Consider the following 14904-nt stretch of genomic DNA (forward strand, 5'->3'; position numbering starts at 1 on the left):
TTCAAAATAAAAGTCTTTTGTAGACATATTTGGGTATCTACGGAATCTACGGAAGCCCATTCCCGCCGCTTGAAGAAAAAAAGTCCTTATAGTATCTTATAATTATGACTTAATATCTCATAATAATTACTTACAATATATCTCGTAATTATGACTTACAATCTCATAATTATGACTTAGTATCTAATAATTATGACTAAGTATCTTATAATTGCGACTTAGTATCTCGTAATAATTACTTATTTTCTCATAATTATGACTTAGTATCTCATAATTATGACTTAGTATCACGTAATAATGATTAACAATCTCATAGTTATGGCTTCCCTTCTCATAATTATGACTTACCATCTCGTACTAATGACTTACATCCTCATAATTGTGACTTAGTATCTCATAATTATGACTTAGCATCTCGTAATAATGACTTACAATCTCACAATTATGACTTAAAATATCATAATTATGACTGTAACTCGTAATAATGACTGACAATCTCATAATTATGACTTAGTATCTCATAATTACGACCTGGTATCTGGTATTTATGACTGTCTCATAATTACTTGGTATCTCATAATTAAGACTTTTTCATAATTATGAGAAATGGGCTTCCATAATCAGCTTAACAGTTGAGTCTTTTTTATCCTATTATAACAGAATTAAACAAACAAAAAACATAGGTAGGAAACCCTACCTAACCCATTAAATTAATACAATACACGGTCAAAAGAAATTAAACAATCCTTAACAATGTTACGTTTTTCCTAAACAATGTTATAAAAAAAAGCTTTATTACTCTCAAATTGTGTAACCGAAGCTTTGACAATACAAATGCACCATTGTTTGTCATGCTGTAAGAGATGGGAGATTGAATTTAACATTCATTCCTAGGTTCTAAATAACCAGTAGATGGAGCTAAATCTTTGAGTTAAATAAAGCAGCGCCACAATCACGCATGGCATTACCTTATATGCGTCTTGGAGGTGCTCTTGAGTCATTTTGTAGAATCAAAAAGGAAAATGCTATGTAAAATAATGGTGTGTGACCATCACTGCTTCTAAGAAAACAATCTTCCATTCACTGGCTTTTATGCACTAATATAATAGAAACGCAGTAACTGAGAATGAGCTCTCTCATGGCCACATAGACTCCAGTTCCTAGGAGCTTCATTCTTGTGCAACACAACTGAACCAATCAGTGAGCCAGTGCCATGCACACAGTGGCCCACTCTGCTTTAGTTAATTGGATTCCTTTATCTTTGGTGCCCATACAGCAGATTCACAACAATAGTTCTGAACATTGTATATCTTTTAAGTTATACACATCTGAGTTTGTATACAAGTTTGTATATATCTGTACACCTCTAAATATACTTTCATAGATATTTTTTCTCCAAACACATATTAGAAAATGGCCATGAATATTTGACACTAATTTATTATTAACTGTCCAACTTAATTAGAAATGACCATACTATATTTGGGACTGAGCCAGTATGTCAGCACACAGTGGACACATCTCTTCAGTGGTGTTAAGCCAATCATTCACACAAGAACACATTAGAATGAAATGACAAAAACAGGGAAATCACACAAAAATTTATTTTTTAGATGTTTAAATTTATTGTGTGCAAAGGAGTACTGTTCACGAATAAATGCCACATAGAAAAACTGACTTTTAAGGAAGTGATGGTAGTGGAGAATTTGCAAAAGAATACATTTTTATACACTTTAACTTTTCTTTTTTCAGAAAATCTGTGAAAATCCCTGCACAGTTCACATATAAATATTTGCTTAACACAGTTAAAATATCTTGTTAAAAATTACATTTACAATGCATACTTAGACCTAATAAAAATACACAATTATCACCACCTCTTACACGTGTTTCTGGAAAAACATGACAAATACTTCTATCAATGCTACAGGGATTAGAGTTTTTCACTGATCTGGTCTCATTTGACAGACATCATTCCCCCCCCCCCCAATTATCTTTACACTTAGTGTCCTGTGCGTACATCAGAACATATAATCCAACAGAACTTTAGTAGATACCAATCATCTTAATATTTGTAGTATTCCACACAGCCCCTTTTAGGCCATCCTTCCCTGATCATTCATTACAGTGAATCAACGGCTTGAGATGTTCTAATGTTTAACACAATTTATTTTCACTTGTCATCTTTCCCATCTTTTTCCTTAAATGACCTTCATGCCTTAACAAGCACACTTTCAGAGCACTTTCATGGATCTTATCGCCCACTTCCAGGTACCTGCCAGCCGGGTCCAAGCACAACTGAGATGCAGATCACACATATTCACACACAAGCCTTTAGCTTGTCAGTAGTACATTATTTTCTAGAACTTGGTATCGTTTTATTTCACCTTCAAACCAAAACTTATAAATAAACAGAGGAGCACGAACAATAGCTTTGAGGAATAATAACTATTCAATGGCTACTTACATTTCATTCACACAAAAGCTATAGAATAAAAGACACTGGCAACAACGCCTGGTTCTTAATTGATCGTCTTGACAATGAATAAACACATGCAATATTATCAGTATAATTTTACATATATATAAAAAAGCAGTTAACCAGCAACTGCATAAAGAAAAACATTATGTATTCACTGTATAAAAATATTAGGTTTCAGATACGATTATCCATTTTTGTGTCCATGGTAACAGAACTGCTCGCATTACTGAACCTGGACAGATGCTGAGGTAAGCAGCTCTCCCAAGCGATCCATCTTTAAGCATTAACAGATCATTTAATTCAGGTACAGTATGTTCTGCTCTTTATGGGAAAGACGTTTTATAGATAATCAGAAAATCTTCCTGACTTTTTAACAGGCTTGATACCATTAAGGGCATACCCATTTATACTGAATCTCACCAGCAAACCTCTTTAAGCCTAATAACTGTAGCATTTAAGGCAGAAATGGCAACCCTCACATATCATGGTTACGTATAACTTCCCAAAAAGTTCCAAAAATAATGAAGGCAAAGGAGAGAAGTGAGCTGCATCTGGTAGACACATCCTTCCTTCCTCCTTTCCACTGGGCCCAGCCACAGTTTCCGTTTCCTTCAGACACGAAAAGCTACAAAAAAAAAAAAAAAAACCCCAAAAGAAAGAAAACCCCAGCACAGTAGCTGTGTGGCACCGCGGAAAGACGCTTGAGGCAGAGTGGCAGGCGGCCAGACGGGGGGCTTGGCCAGACGGGGGGCTTGGCCAGACGGGGGGCTCGGTCAGATGGGAGCTTGGTCAGACGGGGGGGCTCGGTCAGACGGGGGGCTCGGCCAGACGGGGGCTCGGCCAGACGGGGGCTCGGCCAGACGGGGGCTCGGTCAGACGGGGGCTCGGTCAGACGGGGGCTCGGCCAGACGGGGGCTCGGCCAGACGGGGGCTCATCCGCTAGAGCTCAGTTAGGCACAGAGTTGCCGTTGACTTGGTCTGCTGGGGCGCTGAGGTTGAGGTTCTGTACACGGCGGTAGACGAAGTAGAAGGGCTGCACCTGCGGCCGGCTGTGCAGCTCGGCCTTGATCTTCTGTGGGTGCGTGTCCGGAGTCAGCTGCTGGGCCGTCTCCTCCGTCAGCAGGAACAGGGCGTGGCTGTCCGGGTCAGACACCTTGAACTTCTCCGCGCACAGCCGACACACTTCTTCGGTGGTGGCGTACGGCCGCACCTGCAGCGTTTTGGCCGTGCACCCGCTGCCCGCCTCCTGCAGCGCCACCCTCAGGTAGTTCTGCACACGGCAACAAACCAAAATGCATCAGTGACTCAATTTCCCATAATTCCCCCATTACAACACAAGTGCTTTACTACATGATACACCAAGAAATATTTACACTTCATGCAGTATGTTGGGGAAACTGTTCTTAGAGCCAGTTCTGTTTTCCGCATCAGGAAACCATGCAAACCATCCAGTCTATCACAACAGAATGAGTCCACAAATGAGAGCCTCACCTGAAAGTCGTCCACTGAAGGCGTGGTGCGCTGAGCGGTTCGTCGCCGGTGCCACTGGTGGAGTGTGTTCCGCGTGTCTGAGCTCAGCACGCGGGCCGCCTGCTCCTCCTGAAAGTTCCTGATGAGGGACATGGCTCCATATGCACTGGTCAAGTAGTACCCACCTGCCAATAAAAGACAACAGAGCTGTTTGAGCATCCCTGAAACCAGGAATAACTAAGTCCAAATGGATCTCATTTTGAAGCAACATTTTGTATATTGGTGAAGAGAGAGAACTATAAACAAAATGGAGGGGTGATTAAGAACTGGGCTACCTTCTCCGTGCAGCAGTGAGGGGTCTAATAACTCCATCATGTACTGAATCTCTGTATCCAGTTGAGGCATGTCACACTGGGCCAGCACATAAGTCAACATGGGCAGGAAGTCATCTGCGCCATACATCCGTCCTGACAGCGTCACACACAAACATGGGAAACGTCAGGATAAACATGGCCTGTCATTTTGATGTACTGTGCATATCCTACTGAAGACTAATGGCTATCAAAATAAAAGTCCCACGTGCCCGGGCCACGTGCACTCTTCCACACCTGAATGGTCCTCCATGATGGTGTAAATGAGCTTGCAGACCCGCAGAAGGAGCTGCACCTTCTTCTCGGGCGAGTACATCTTCCTCATGTTGTGGAACTTGTGTCGGATCTTCTCGATGGCCACGGGGTCGGGAGGGTTGGCGCCGTCCACCCCCATCTCGCGCGGCTGCTTGGTCTTGGCCAGCGCGAGGTTCTCCTTCAGCTGCTGCCAGGATCCGCTGCTCACCTGGAAGTCGTGCAGAGCCGCCTCCACCACGGGCTTCAGGGGCTTCAGGATGCATTTATGCATGGCCTTCTCCAGAACCTGGTCTGAGGAGCAGACGAGCAACAGTCGGTCAGAGCGCGCTGAAAATCGCAAAAGTGGCTGGAAAGAAATATTTTTTTTAATGCAAGGGCAAAATGAGTCAATGAACATGTATGAGAAACTCTGCATGCAAAATATAGAGGCATCAAAACAAACTACTCAATGTTGATATGACTCCAAGATCTGAATTTAGAAGTGTTATTACAGTGAGTGTAGGAGCAGACTCCCACGGATGTAATCTTTCCATTTCCTCTCCTGGAGGGGAAATACCTGTCCTCAATATTTCCACAGTCAGTTCTCCAAAACGCTTTAAATGCGTAGGACAGCGTAGCGGTGTGTTCTAGTCTCAGGTGCTCATTCAAATGACTCCAATAAACAAGTTCAACCCCGTGACATCGATTCTGCAAACCTGGTTCAAAGCTCATGACTAAACTGCAGCATCATGACTAAAACTGGAGGGAGGACATGCGAGCTGTAAATGAAGTCATATGGCCCTAGGAGAAGAAGTGCTCATGTAACCGTGCCCAGATGGTGAAGAATGCTGACTGAGAAGCAAAATGTGCCCTCATCAGCGCAAGTGTCTATTAAGGGAAGTAATGCCTTTTCCCCCCTCAAGTCGTCTGCCACTAGGCACGCGAGGTCCGTGTGCCCAGCGCTCTGCTCTTCATTTTGGTCTGACCCCTCCTCCCCCTCCCCACTGTGGAAGGATGTTGACATCAGTGATTACCTCAGCTGGATCTGTGCAAAGCAACATAGAAGCCTGAAATACACTCAGAAATAAGGTTTCGATGTAAGGTCTCTCCTATTTCACTGCATGCATGTCTGCTTGAGGCACGCTTAGCTAAGGAATGTTTGGGTGTGGCAAAAATCTGTCAAATCTTTGATATGCAGGATGTTTTCCAAAGGATTAACAGTAACGTGACGGCATTACCCAACCCAGCGAATGACAAGTTTTCCCAAAAGAACACGCTGAACTAGATTAGATAGACAGTAAACACAGCTCAGCGGGTACATTTTGAAATTCATCACCGTTTAGCATGGAATAGAAGTGTCAGTACATCTTCACGGCATGCCCTTAACGTCAATGCAAACGAAAAAGATTGCGGGAACACAAGCCACTGTTGTAGAGAGTTGTGGGTGAGTGTGTGCCCCCTGGCTGCCTGTGCACAGTGACTCTGACTGGTCAATACACAGAGCTCCTCTAACAAAGGGAGGACTGAGAAAGACACACACGAGCCCAGACGTCTCATCCCGCACCGCCACTCCACTGGGCCGAACACAGCAGCGGCGGGAGGACCTGTCTCAGGGCCCGTGGGCGCTCGCATGTTTTATACGCCCTCTCAAACATCTGAAGAAGTGTACAATGTGCTCTCTTTTAAACACAAAGTGTTTCGTGAGGTTCATGATGTAAAACAAATGAAAGCCATCCACATCAGATTTGGGGATGAGTGAGTCCTCGTTGGGGGAGAGACAGATAGTGTGGAGACAGAGAGGAGCCAGGACTTACAGGAAAAGAACCTTGAGGAACAGGGAGCCTGGGTCAAGGCTGGGCCTAGCCTGGAAGGCAGTCTTCCACTGCGTGCAAACAAGCTCTTCTCCACAACAACCCTCCCTCCGCCCCAGCCCCACAGGCTCAGAGAGAAGAGAAGTGAGTCCACTGATGCCTCCCACACAGCAAACTCGCTTCAGCACACAAGCATGCCATCGTAGTGAGACAAGGCCACAAGTTGCGTCACGAACACACAATGAGTGTAAAAGTCCCATACATTATGCATTCATATCTTTGGTTCCATACCACATTAAATAGGATTATTCCCTACAAACCGAGTGTCTAGTTTTACTTCTCTATTTTAGGAAGCACTCAAATGCTCTCAAACGTTGGACAACAGACTTGGGTAATTCACACTAGATACCAAAGCCAAACGATTCCTGAGGTATCTTCACAATAAGAACCTTTCCTTGATATCAGCATGACGTGAGGTAAGTAAACAAAAGACTATAAATATTCCTGCCCCATCTTAAACACAGAGGGCATATGGGAGGCGGCGTTATCGGAGATGATGCTGTTCTAGATGATGCTACTCTTTCCTCCTTGTACAAAGTTAAAATGAATTTCCTGAGCTCCGTCAACCCTGGTACTTGCTGACCATATGGAAGTCACTGATAAAGAGGAAGACTGATGTTAAGGGGGGAAAAAACAAAGCAACAAAGCATTTGTACGCACAGACAGTCTGATGAACAAAAACCCAGAGATTGGCTGGGTTAAACAAAAAACAAGGGTCCCCCTCCCCCTCGGCTACGTTCAAGCTTTACGTCCACCTACTCACTCACTCTCAGCTTGGAGTCAACAAGGCTAAGGGGCCGTCCGAAAGGCCCTGGCACACGATTGGAGGAGATCTCACCCAGGAGACAGTGGCCCACTAGGCAGGAAGCCAGTGCAGGAACATCTGGAGTGGAAGGGCCTCCAGCCCAGCTCAGAGCCGACAACTGAGCAGAGCGAACACACGGAGGGGGGGGGGGGGGGGGGGGGGGGGGATTAGGCAGAGTTCCTGAAGAGCTCAAAACAAGCTTCATCAAAAACAATCCTCAAAGTTTTTCCAAGATCTGGCTTTCCCAGAAACCCCCTTGTTCAATAAAAGCAAGGCTTATGGGTTTATGACTACACAACTTAACAGCAAGCACAAGGTTATTGTGGTACACTTATAGCGTATGTGCTGATGCTAAAGGTTAAAACACGTCATATAAAAGAGAAGCCAAGATGAGTCTGCAGGCGTATAAATATACAGAGCAACTTTGTGGTGCCGTGCCTTCACTGCAAATGTACACCAAGTACACACACGGTCTAAAGCCCGCAGGCCAAAATAAACACAACCAATCCTGTAGTGACCCAACTTGCATGAATACACACAGACATCCCCAGCATATAAAATGCCTCCCAACCACTGTCACGGTGCTATGAGATGCCAGGTGTTACAAGTTCTGATAAGAAAGTGCCACAGCACCACTTGACCCTGACTTGTTCACCTGGTTCCAGTCATAATTGACAGTCGCTTTGGATAATAGTGTCAGCTAAATGCTTTAAATGTAAATTTATGCAAACACGAGCTGAATGAAGCCAGAGCAGCATTCATTTTATACATTACATTAGTTTCAGGGTATATTAATTTACATTAGTTTAGTTTGCAAGGTTAGCCCAGATTGCTTTGACAGACTGCCTTCAATTACATTATCACTATCAATTCACTTGCCAATATGAGGGGTAACAATAGGTAATAGAATAGGTAAGAATGCTGTAACAAGCACATAATGTTCTTACCAATCTGGTCCTCAGGTATGAGGGACTCGATAGGGGGGTCCAGCTCCGAGCTCTGCAGCAGGTAGGACTTCATCTGAGTGATGAACTGTCTGAGCGTCTGCAAAAGGTCCAGGCCCGAGGTGTGGCAGCCGTGATTCTCCTGCAGGAAGCTCAGGTAGTCCTGCACCAGACAGCCGAAGTAGGTGCCCTTGTCACGGGACTGTTCCATGATCCTGCGGATGGCCCTCTTCTCGGGGGTCATGAGCGAGTTAAAAACACTGCTGACCTTCCGCAGGTGACCCCTGATTCTCCGCGGCAACACGAAGGTGCCCGAGCTGTGCCGCTTCTTGGACTTAAAGGGCGGGTCCATGCTGACGTCCTGGTCGCTCTCCACGCTCACGCCGTAGTCTTCCTCCTCCAGCTCCAACTCCTCCTCTTCCTCCTCCACGCTGCTGTCGCCCGCGACCCGGCCCGTCCCGGGTGCCGTCCCCGACGCCGGCAGCGGGAAGCCGTGGGTGAAGTCCAGCGAGTCGGAGGAGGAGGTGGAGAGGCTGATCCCACTGAGACGCTCCTGCCCGTCGGGGACGGCCTCGTCGGCCGGGCTGCCGCTCTCCACGCCGGCGTTCCTCAGGGACAGTTTGGCCAGGCCGAGCGACACGGCCTCCTCGATGGTCTCGTCCTCCAGCGCCAGGTGACAGCGGTGGCCCTCGGCGTCGGGGTGGCCGCCGCCTCTCTTGCGCTGCAGCAGGGGCATAGGGATGGGCGAGCTGATCTTCTTGGGCGGCGATGACGAGGGGGAGGAGTAGCCGAGCGAGGAGCCCAGGCGTACCAGGAGGTTTTTTTCTTGAGGGGCTTTGATCCAGCTCATGCTCGTGTCAGGCATGCTTCTCTGCCTGCGCGTGGCCGACGTCCTGCTCAGGGAAGTGCGGGGCGGCGGGGGCCGGGGCGGGGGCGAGCGGGAGGGGCTCTTCGCCGCGCTGGTGCTTCCGTAGCCCGCCTGCCTGCCGTTGCGGGGGCTGACGCTGCCGTACTGTGGAGCTTCACCTTGGGACGAGGGGACGGCGTGGGGTGGATGGAGGCGTGGCTCCCCCGGGGCTCCTGGACCAGTAGCCTGCGCGGGAGAGGACTCCACGCTGTGCGTCTGGAGGAAGAGAGGGTTAATGAAGCACAAAGCCCCGTTGGACTGACAGCACTCCAGCTGCGAAGGGCTGCGCGTGAGCGGGACCAGCGGTGACTCGGCTGTGGGGCGGGACCTCGGTCCTGGCAGCTTCACCCTCTGCTCAGGACTGTCCAGAGTTAATCCTCCAGACACGCAAATCTTCCGCTTATGGCACAAGTCCGAGGCCCAGAACCCTACAGGACACAGAGAGTAAATCCAACTTCAGGCAAAACCAAAAAAAAAAAAAGCAAAACAGACAGAAGCAAACTTTATGAGCCGTCTTCACTTAAATCACCTTTAAGTTCTACATGGGACATTCCTAAACTGCGCAATGCTACCGCAGAAATACTATGAAGTCAAAAGCAAGCAGCTATGAGTCATACAATGCAAGAAATGAAAACAAAAACACACAACAGTTCAGGCAGACAGAGGCGAGGCTAAGACGGCAGCTGAGAGGGAAAAAAGAAAAGAAACCTCACTGAAGAATGAGGAATTGGGCCCATACGCCACACTTACAGGAATCTCACCACTCTCCTTCACCCATGAAAATCCTAGCTGCGAACACCTTCAACATATGTACCGCTCAAGGGTGCGAGTCCGCTAACCGAAACAGGAATGATGTGGCCACGCACACACGCTGGTGCACACACTCTGAATGGTGTGAGTCATGCATGCTGATGAGATGGTGGGAGGAGCAGAGACACCACAGATCTGTGTTCCCTCTTTTCCTCGCTCACACACTCATTCTGAAGACCGCCCCTTCAAATGCCTCTCTCTCTCTCTCTCTCTCTCTCTCTCTCTCTCTCTCTCTCTCTCTCTCTCTCTCTCTCTCTCTCTCTCCCTCCCTCCCTCCCTCCCTCCCTCCCTCCAAAACGCACTGAGCTTTGTTGCCCCCAGCTGATGGCTGTTTATTTTGCTCCCTGGGTCAAGTTCATGAGCAACAAACCAAACACCAGAGTTAACAATGCGCAGAGCACAGCAATGCATTTACAACATTTCAGCATGAGGACATACTTCTAAAAAGAACATGAACATGAACATTGGAGTATTATATTTTAAAAGTCTATTATATTTCTATACATGTCTATTTCTCAGTTATCAACGCCAAGCAATCGGACTGAATGGTGCATTCAAGTTTCTCAGAGAGAAGTGAAATGCCTGGGAGGCATGTGTAGGTGTTGGGAGGCATGTGTAGGTGTTGGGAGGCATCTGTAGCCTCTTAGCCTCTCCTGTTTCACGTAACTGTCCAAACTCGTATGGTAATAACGACAGAAGTGTTTTACTAAGAAAACGCTCATTTCTGCCTCTGGGATGGCCTCTCTCAGCCAGGCAGGCAGACTCCACCCCAAATGCCAGGACTCGTGGCTGGAGTTCAGTCTTTAGGTGGGGCTCCTTTTGGAAGAGACTCTAGCTTGGAATTTCCATGCCACACCCAAAGAGCTACGTTCCCTTGGTCTGGGCCCTGCAGCCCTCCGTTACACGACAGATGTGCACGGAACATGGCCCGAGCTCTCGATGAAACCCTCTCGCCCAGCCGTGTACGGACAGGCTGGGTTACGCAGTCAGAAAAGACATCCTGGACTGTTACGCACGGGTGCTGCACACAAACACTCAAATCTAACCAAACCAGACATCTTCCAGGCTGTCTTGGACTGCTTCACGTTAGCACATGCCGTTGATGCAATAGCATAAAAGTAATAAAGGGAACAAACGCATTTGCCTCGATCTAGATGTGTGTCTTATTTTCTCCTCTCTGTAGTTTTTCACTTTTCTGCATTTCTCCCCTATGCAGGGCTAGGCTGAAACCCGCCTGCAGTTCTGAAGTCAGCCTCTGGGTGGCGCCTGTTTAGGAAGTGATCCTAGCCTGAAAGTGTTCTCACCGTGCACTGCCTGCCTCATAAAGGCTCCGTTCTGTGGCAGCTGGAGCCCAGAGTGACCGCACTGACCGCCCTTGTATTCAGACCGCCGGACCTCATGTGAAACGTCACGGCCCGTGTTCAGTTTCACATCCCAAAAGCTCGACACATCTTCCCTTTCCCAATCGCTCCCTTCTTCCTCTTCTTCTTTTTTCTCATTTCTTTCCTGAACTTGCTGAGTCCATTTAACAACCAAAGCAGGACACAACCAAAAGTGCAGCGAGTGAACTATTACTTGTTAATTCCACATGATGAAGAAGGTGGTTTTTCTACTTGGCCATGCTGTTGTCAAAGGCCACATGAAACACAAAATCTTGACAAAAAATGTCAAGTGTTGCATTACAGTCTGACTCTTCAAACATGAGTCACACAGACATATTGACTGAATCCTGTGTGAGAGCCCAAGTCAGAAGTAATGCGCACGCGCGCACACACACACACACACACACACACACACACACACACACACACACACACACACACACGCGTGAGGTCTCCTGTGTGACGTGGCTCTGACGCACACACAGCTCAACACACACACCTGCAGTGTTAACGATCACTTCACCCGACTTTACTCTCACCACCAATCTAGCTGAAGCAACTGGCAACAGAAAGCAAACTTTAATTAAGATAAGTGCCCTGATCTTCGGTGGGCACGCTCAGTAAACGTGTCAACACTTTAATCATGAGCGAGCACTGTTTGAGCTTTGGCTATAAAAGCATCCGGTGTTCTTTTCAAACAGAACCTGTCAAAAGTTTTATTATGAGCTGCCAGACGGTGGATTTATGAGAAATGTTGGATTGAATGCGACCTCATTCATAACACAGTACATAACTGATCTGCAGTAGCTTGCTGCTATCAATAAGCCTCGCGCATGTAGTCACAGATAAGCGTACTACTTAAAACCCAATTCCACTCGAACCGCCATCGTGCAGGACAAACATTTCACCTGCGAGTAGACCAGGTTGATCAGCTGGTTTAATGTGTACCTGACGTCTTGCTTCCTCGAGTGTCATGATAATCATTGGTTGTGTTTGCTCAAAGAAGTGCAATCACGCGGGCCTGAAACACAAGACCGACAGAGGTGCAGCGCAGGCGGATTTAGGCCACTCACGTATTCCCAGCTTGGCCACCTCCTCCAGGTCAGAGGGCGTCTTGGCTGCAGAAATGGCCTCGGGAAGCTTCAGTGTGAATGGAAGAACATCTCTACAGAAAAGAAGCACAAGGATAAATGAGTATAAACGTGAGTATAAAAGTGAGTATAAAAGTACAGTTAGAGCAGAGAGGACCAGGCAGCTGTGAACCTGTCCATGCTGGGCTTTCACGCCTTTAGCAAAGGAAAATAAATCTGAGAGGTGGTGAGAGAGAGAGAGAGTCAGAGGCAGGAGAGAGGGAAGGCGGGAGAGAGGGAGGGAAGGAGGGAGAGAGGGAGGGAAGGAGGGGGTGCAGTGACAAAGAGAGAATGCAAGCTAATGTCTACTTCTCCAGCTGTGTATCTTATTATGTGGGCGAGGTTGGCAGAGAGAGGCCCGGGTTTATCCAGACTCCATTACGTAGCAGCGATACAGACGCAGGCTTGGCGAGGGCCGGGGCCAGTGTGTGGAGCTGGCCTCTGCACAACAGCGTACACAAGTGGCACACAGGGCCTGGCGACGCAGGACCACATGAACGCTGGCGTGCCAGCCAAACAGCCCGCTCCGTGCTTCGTTTGTTTCCCGTGGCAGAGGGGCCATGTTTCCAGTTACACTCTCCTGGGTCGCCATTTGTTTCTCGTTTTGTAGTTTCGTGTGGTTGGCGCCAGACAGTGAGTGCTTTCTGTCGAACAATCGATCCGTTCTTAGCTGGAGTGTCAGTGGAGGTTTATGGGAGGTCTGTGGCATTAGCAAACTGCAACTGCAAAGTCGCTAGCTGCAAAACTGCGAATGGCTAGCAGGATGTGTCTGTATATGTTCATCACTGGAACCAGAACACATGTGCAAAGAAACGTTTGAGTCCTCGGTGAGACAATGTAGTGTGAGACTTCTACGAGATCAGACTCTTCCAAGACTGACCCTAAGGTTAATGACTTCTAAGAAAACATTCCTAGGTAATCATTAAAGTACAGTCCTACTGTTATTTTTTTACAACAGTACAAGAAATAATTAACACCTTATACATAATAGTTTCAACCTCTAATGGCACATGGCATAGAAAAACAGACCAACTCAGAAAGGAATGTGTTTAAAAAAGCAACAGAACTCATAAAATGAACTTGATAAATAGCAGCAAAGAGTTGTTAGCCTGTCAGTGATGCATTAGTACACACCGTTAAACGTTCTGCCAAATGTTTTTCAACTGAGCTTTATGTGATGCTCTCCCCATCATGGAATCAGATGCCAGTGTCTGTTCTGTTAAGGAGATCATAAGGAGATCCTCTTACCTGCTTATACAGCAGAAGGCAACCAGTCGAAAGAGGTCGGCGAAACTGATCCCAGAGCCCTCCAGTGAAAAGGCTGAAACACACACAAACGTGTGTGCATAGACACACACACACACACACACACACACAAACACACACACACACACACACACACACACAAACATACACACACACACACACAAACACACACACAGCAGTCAATAGATTAACGCATGAAAAAGTAATGCTTTTTGTTGTGCATTACCACTTCATCTCCTCTACAAGGGAAGTCGATTTATACAGTCAGGTGTATATATCAGACTGCTTTTGTAGGGAGGTGCTTCTCAGAGTGTGTGTGCAAGAGAGAGAGAGATAGAGACAGTGAGAGAGAGACAGAGATAGAAAGAGAAAGAGAGAGATACACAGAGACAGTGAGAAAGTGAGAGAGACAGAGAAAAACAGAGAGAGAAAGAGAGAGAGAGAAAGAAATTCTGATGCAAAACAGATGTGTTAAATGAAAACCAGTCTGGCTGAGGAATGTCATTACAGCCAGCATTAGAGTAATTGCAGGAAAAAGACTTTTTAGAATTCTAGCCTTTCTGGTAATATGCTGAGCCCAGGGAAATCTACATACATACACTAGGCAAGACGGGCCGTTGTGAACACACCAATAGCTCTGTCAGGGAAATGAATATTCATGGTATGTTTATGAAGTGCTTGCATTCATTTCCTTATGCCTTCGGGGGAGTTTTCCTTTACAACAGTTACCATCAGCTTGATCATCAGGGGCCTATAGATGTTACACATTAACCTTTAATTACATGGCATCTTCATGTATTCAACTCATCACATTCCCTACCATATTAACATGGTTGTGTTTTATTAATGTGTCGTCCATACGTTCAATGTCTGCACAGGACTCTGGCCCAGGAGAACTACCACCCCACGCAGCTCAAATCCAACATCTCCCTAACCAACATCCTAGTGGAGCTCTGGAGGATGTTGGTCAGGTTAGATGAGGGAGGCCACACGTGTGGAGCAGGTAAACAGAACACGTGGAAGCTTCATGTGACACTGAGCCATGTGGTCAAATCTAGCTCACCCAGTGACAAGAGAGACAGAGGTTGAGAACCAGAGAGGTGGAACAGGATGAGTTCACACACACACACACACACACACACACACACACACACACACACACACACACACACACACACACACACACACACACACACACACACACACACACACACACACGCACACACACACAC

General features: G+C 46.8%; 1 protein-coding gene across 1 annotated transcript in view; it reads right to left on the bottom strand.

The window, feature by feature from the left end:
- Positions 1 to 1601: 1601 nt before the first annotated feature.
- The window catches only part of rin2a (Ras and Rab interactor 2a), a 31912-nt gene continuing 18609 nt past the window's right edge, over positions 1602 to 14904 (bottom strand). The window contains exons 6-12 of the mRNA XM_076974006.1: positions 13655 to 13727; positions 12350 to 12441; positions 8181 to 9512; positions 4561 to 4869; positions 4288 to 4419; positions 3974 to 4137; positions 1602 to 3752 (exon numbers count right to left, since the gene is read on the bottom strand). Coding sequence (XP_076830121.1) covers positions 3429 to 3752; positions 3974 to 4137; positions 4288 to 4419; positions 4561 to 4869; positions 8181 to 9512; positions 12350 to 12441; positions 13655 to 13727 — 2426 coding nt within the window. The 3' untranslated portion in view covers positions 1602 to 3428. The remainder of the gene's footprint in view (positions 3753 to 3973; positions 4138 to 4287; positions 4420 to 4560; positions 4870 to 8180; positions 9513 to 12349; positions 12442 to 13654; positions 13728 to 14904) is intronic.

Source organism: Brachyhypopomus gauderio, chromosome 15 (genome assembly GCF_052324685.1).
Source record: "Brachyhypopomus gauderio isolate BG-103 chromosome 15, BGAUD_0.2, whole genome shotgun sequence".
NCBI lineage: Eukaryota > Metazoa > Chordata > Actinopteri > Gymnotiformes > Hypopomidae > Brachyhypopomus > Brachyhypopomus gauderio.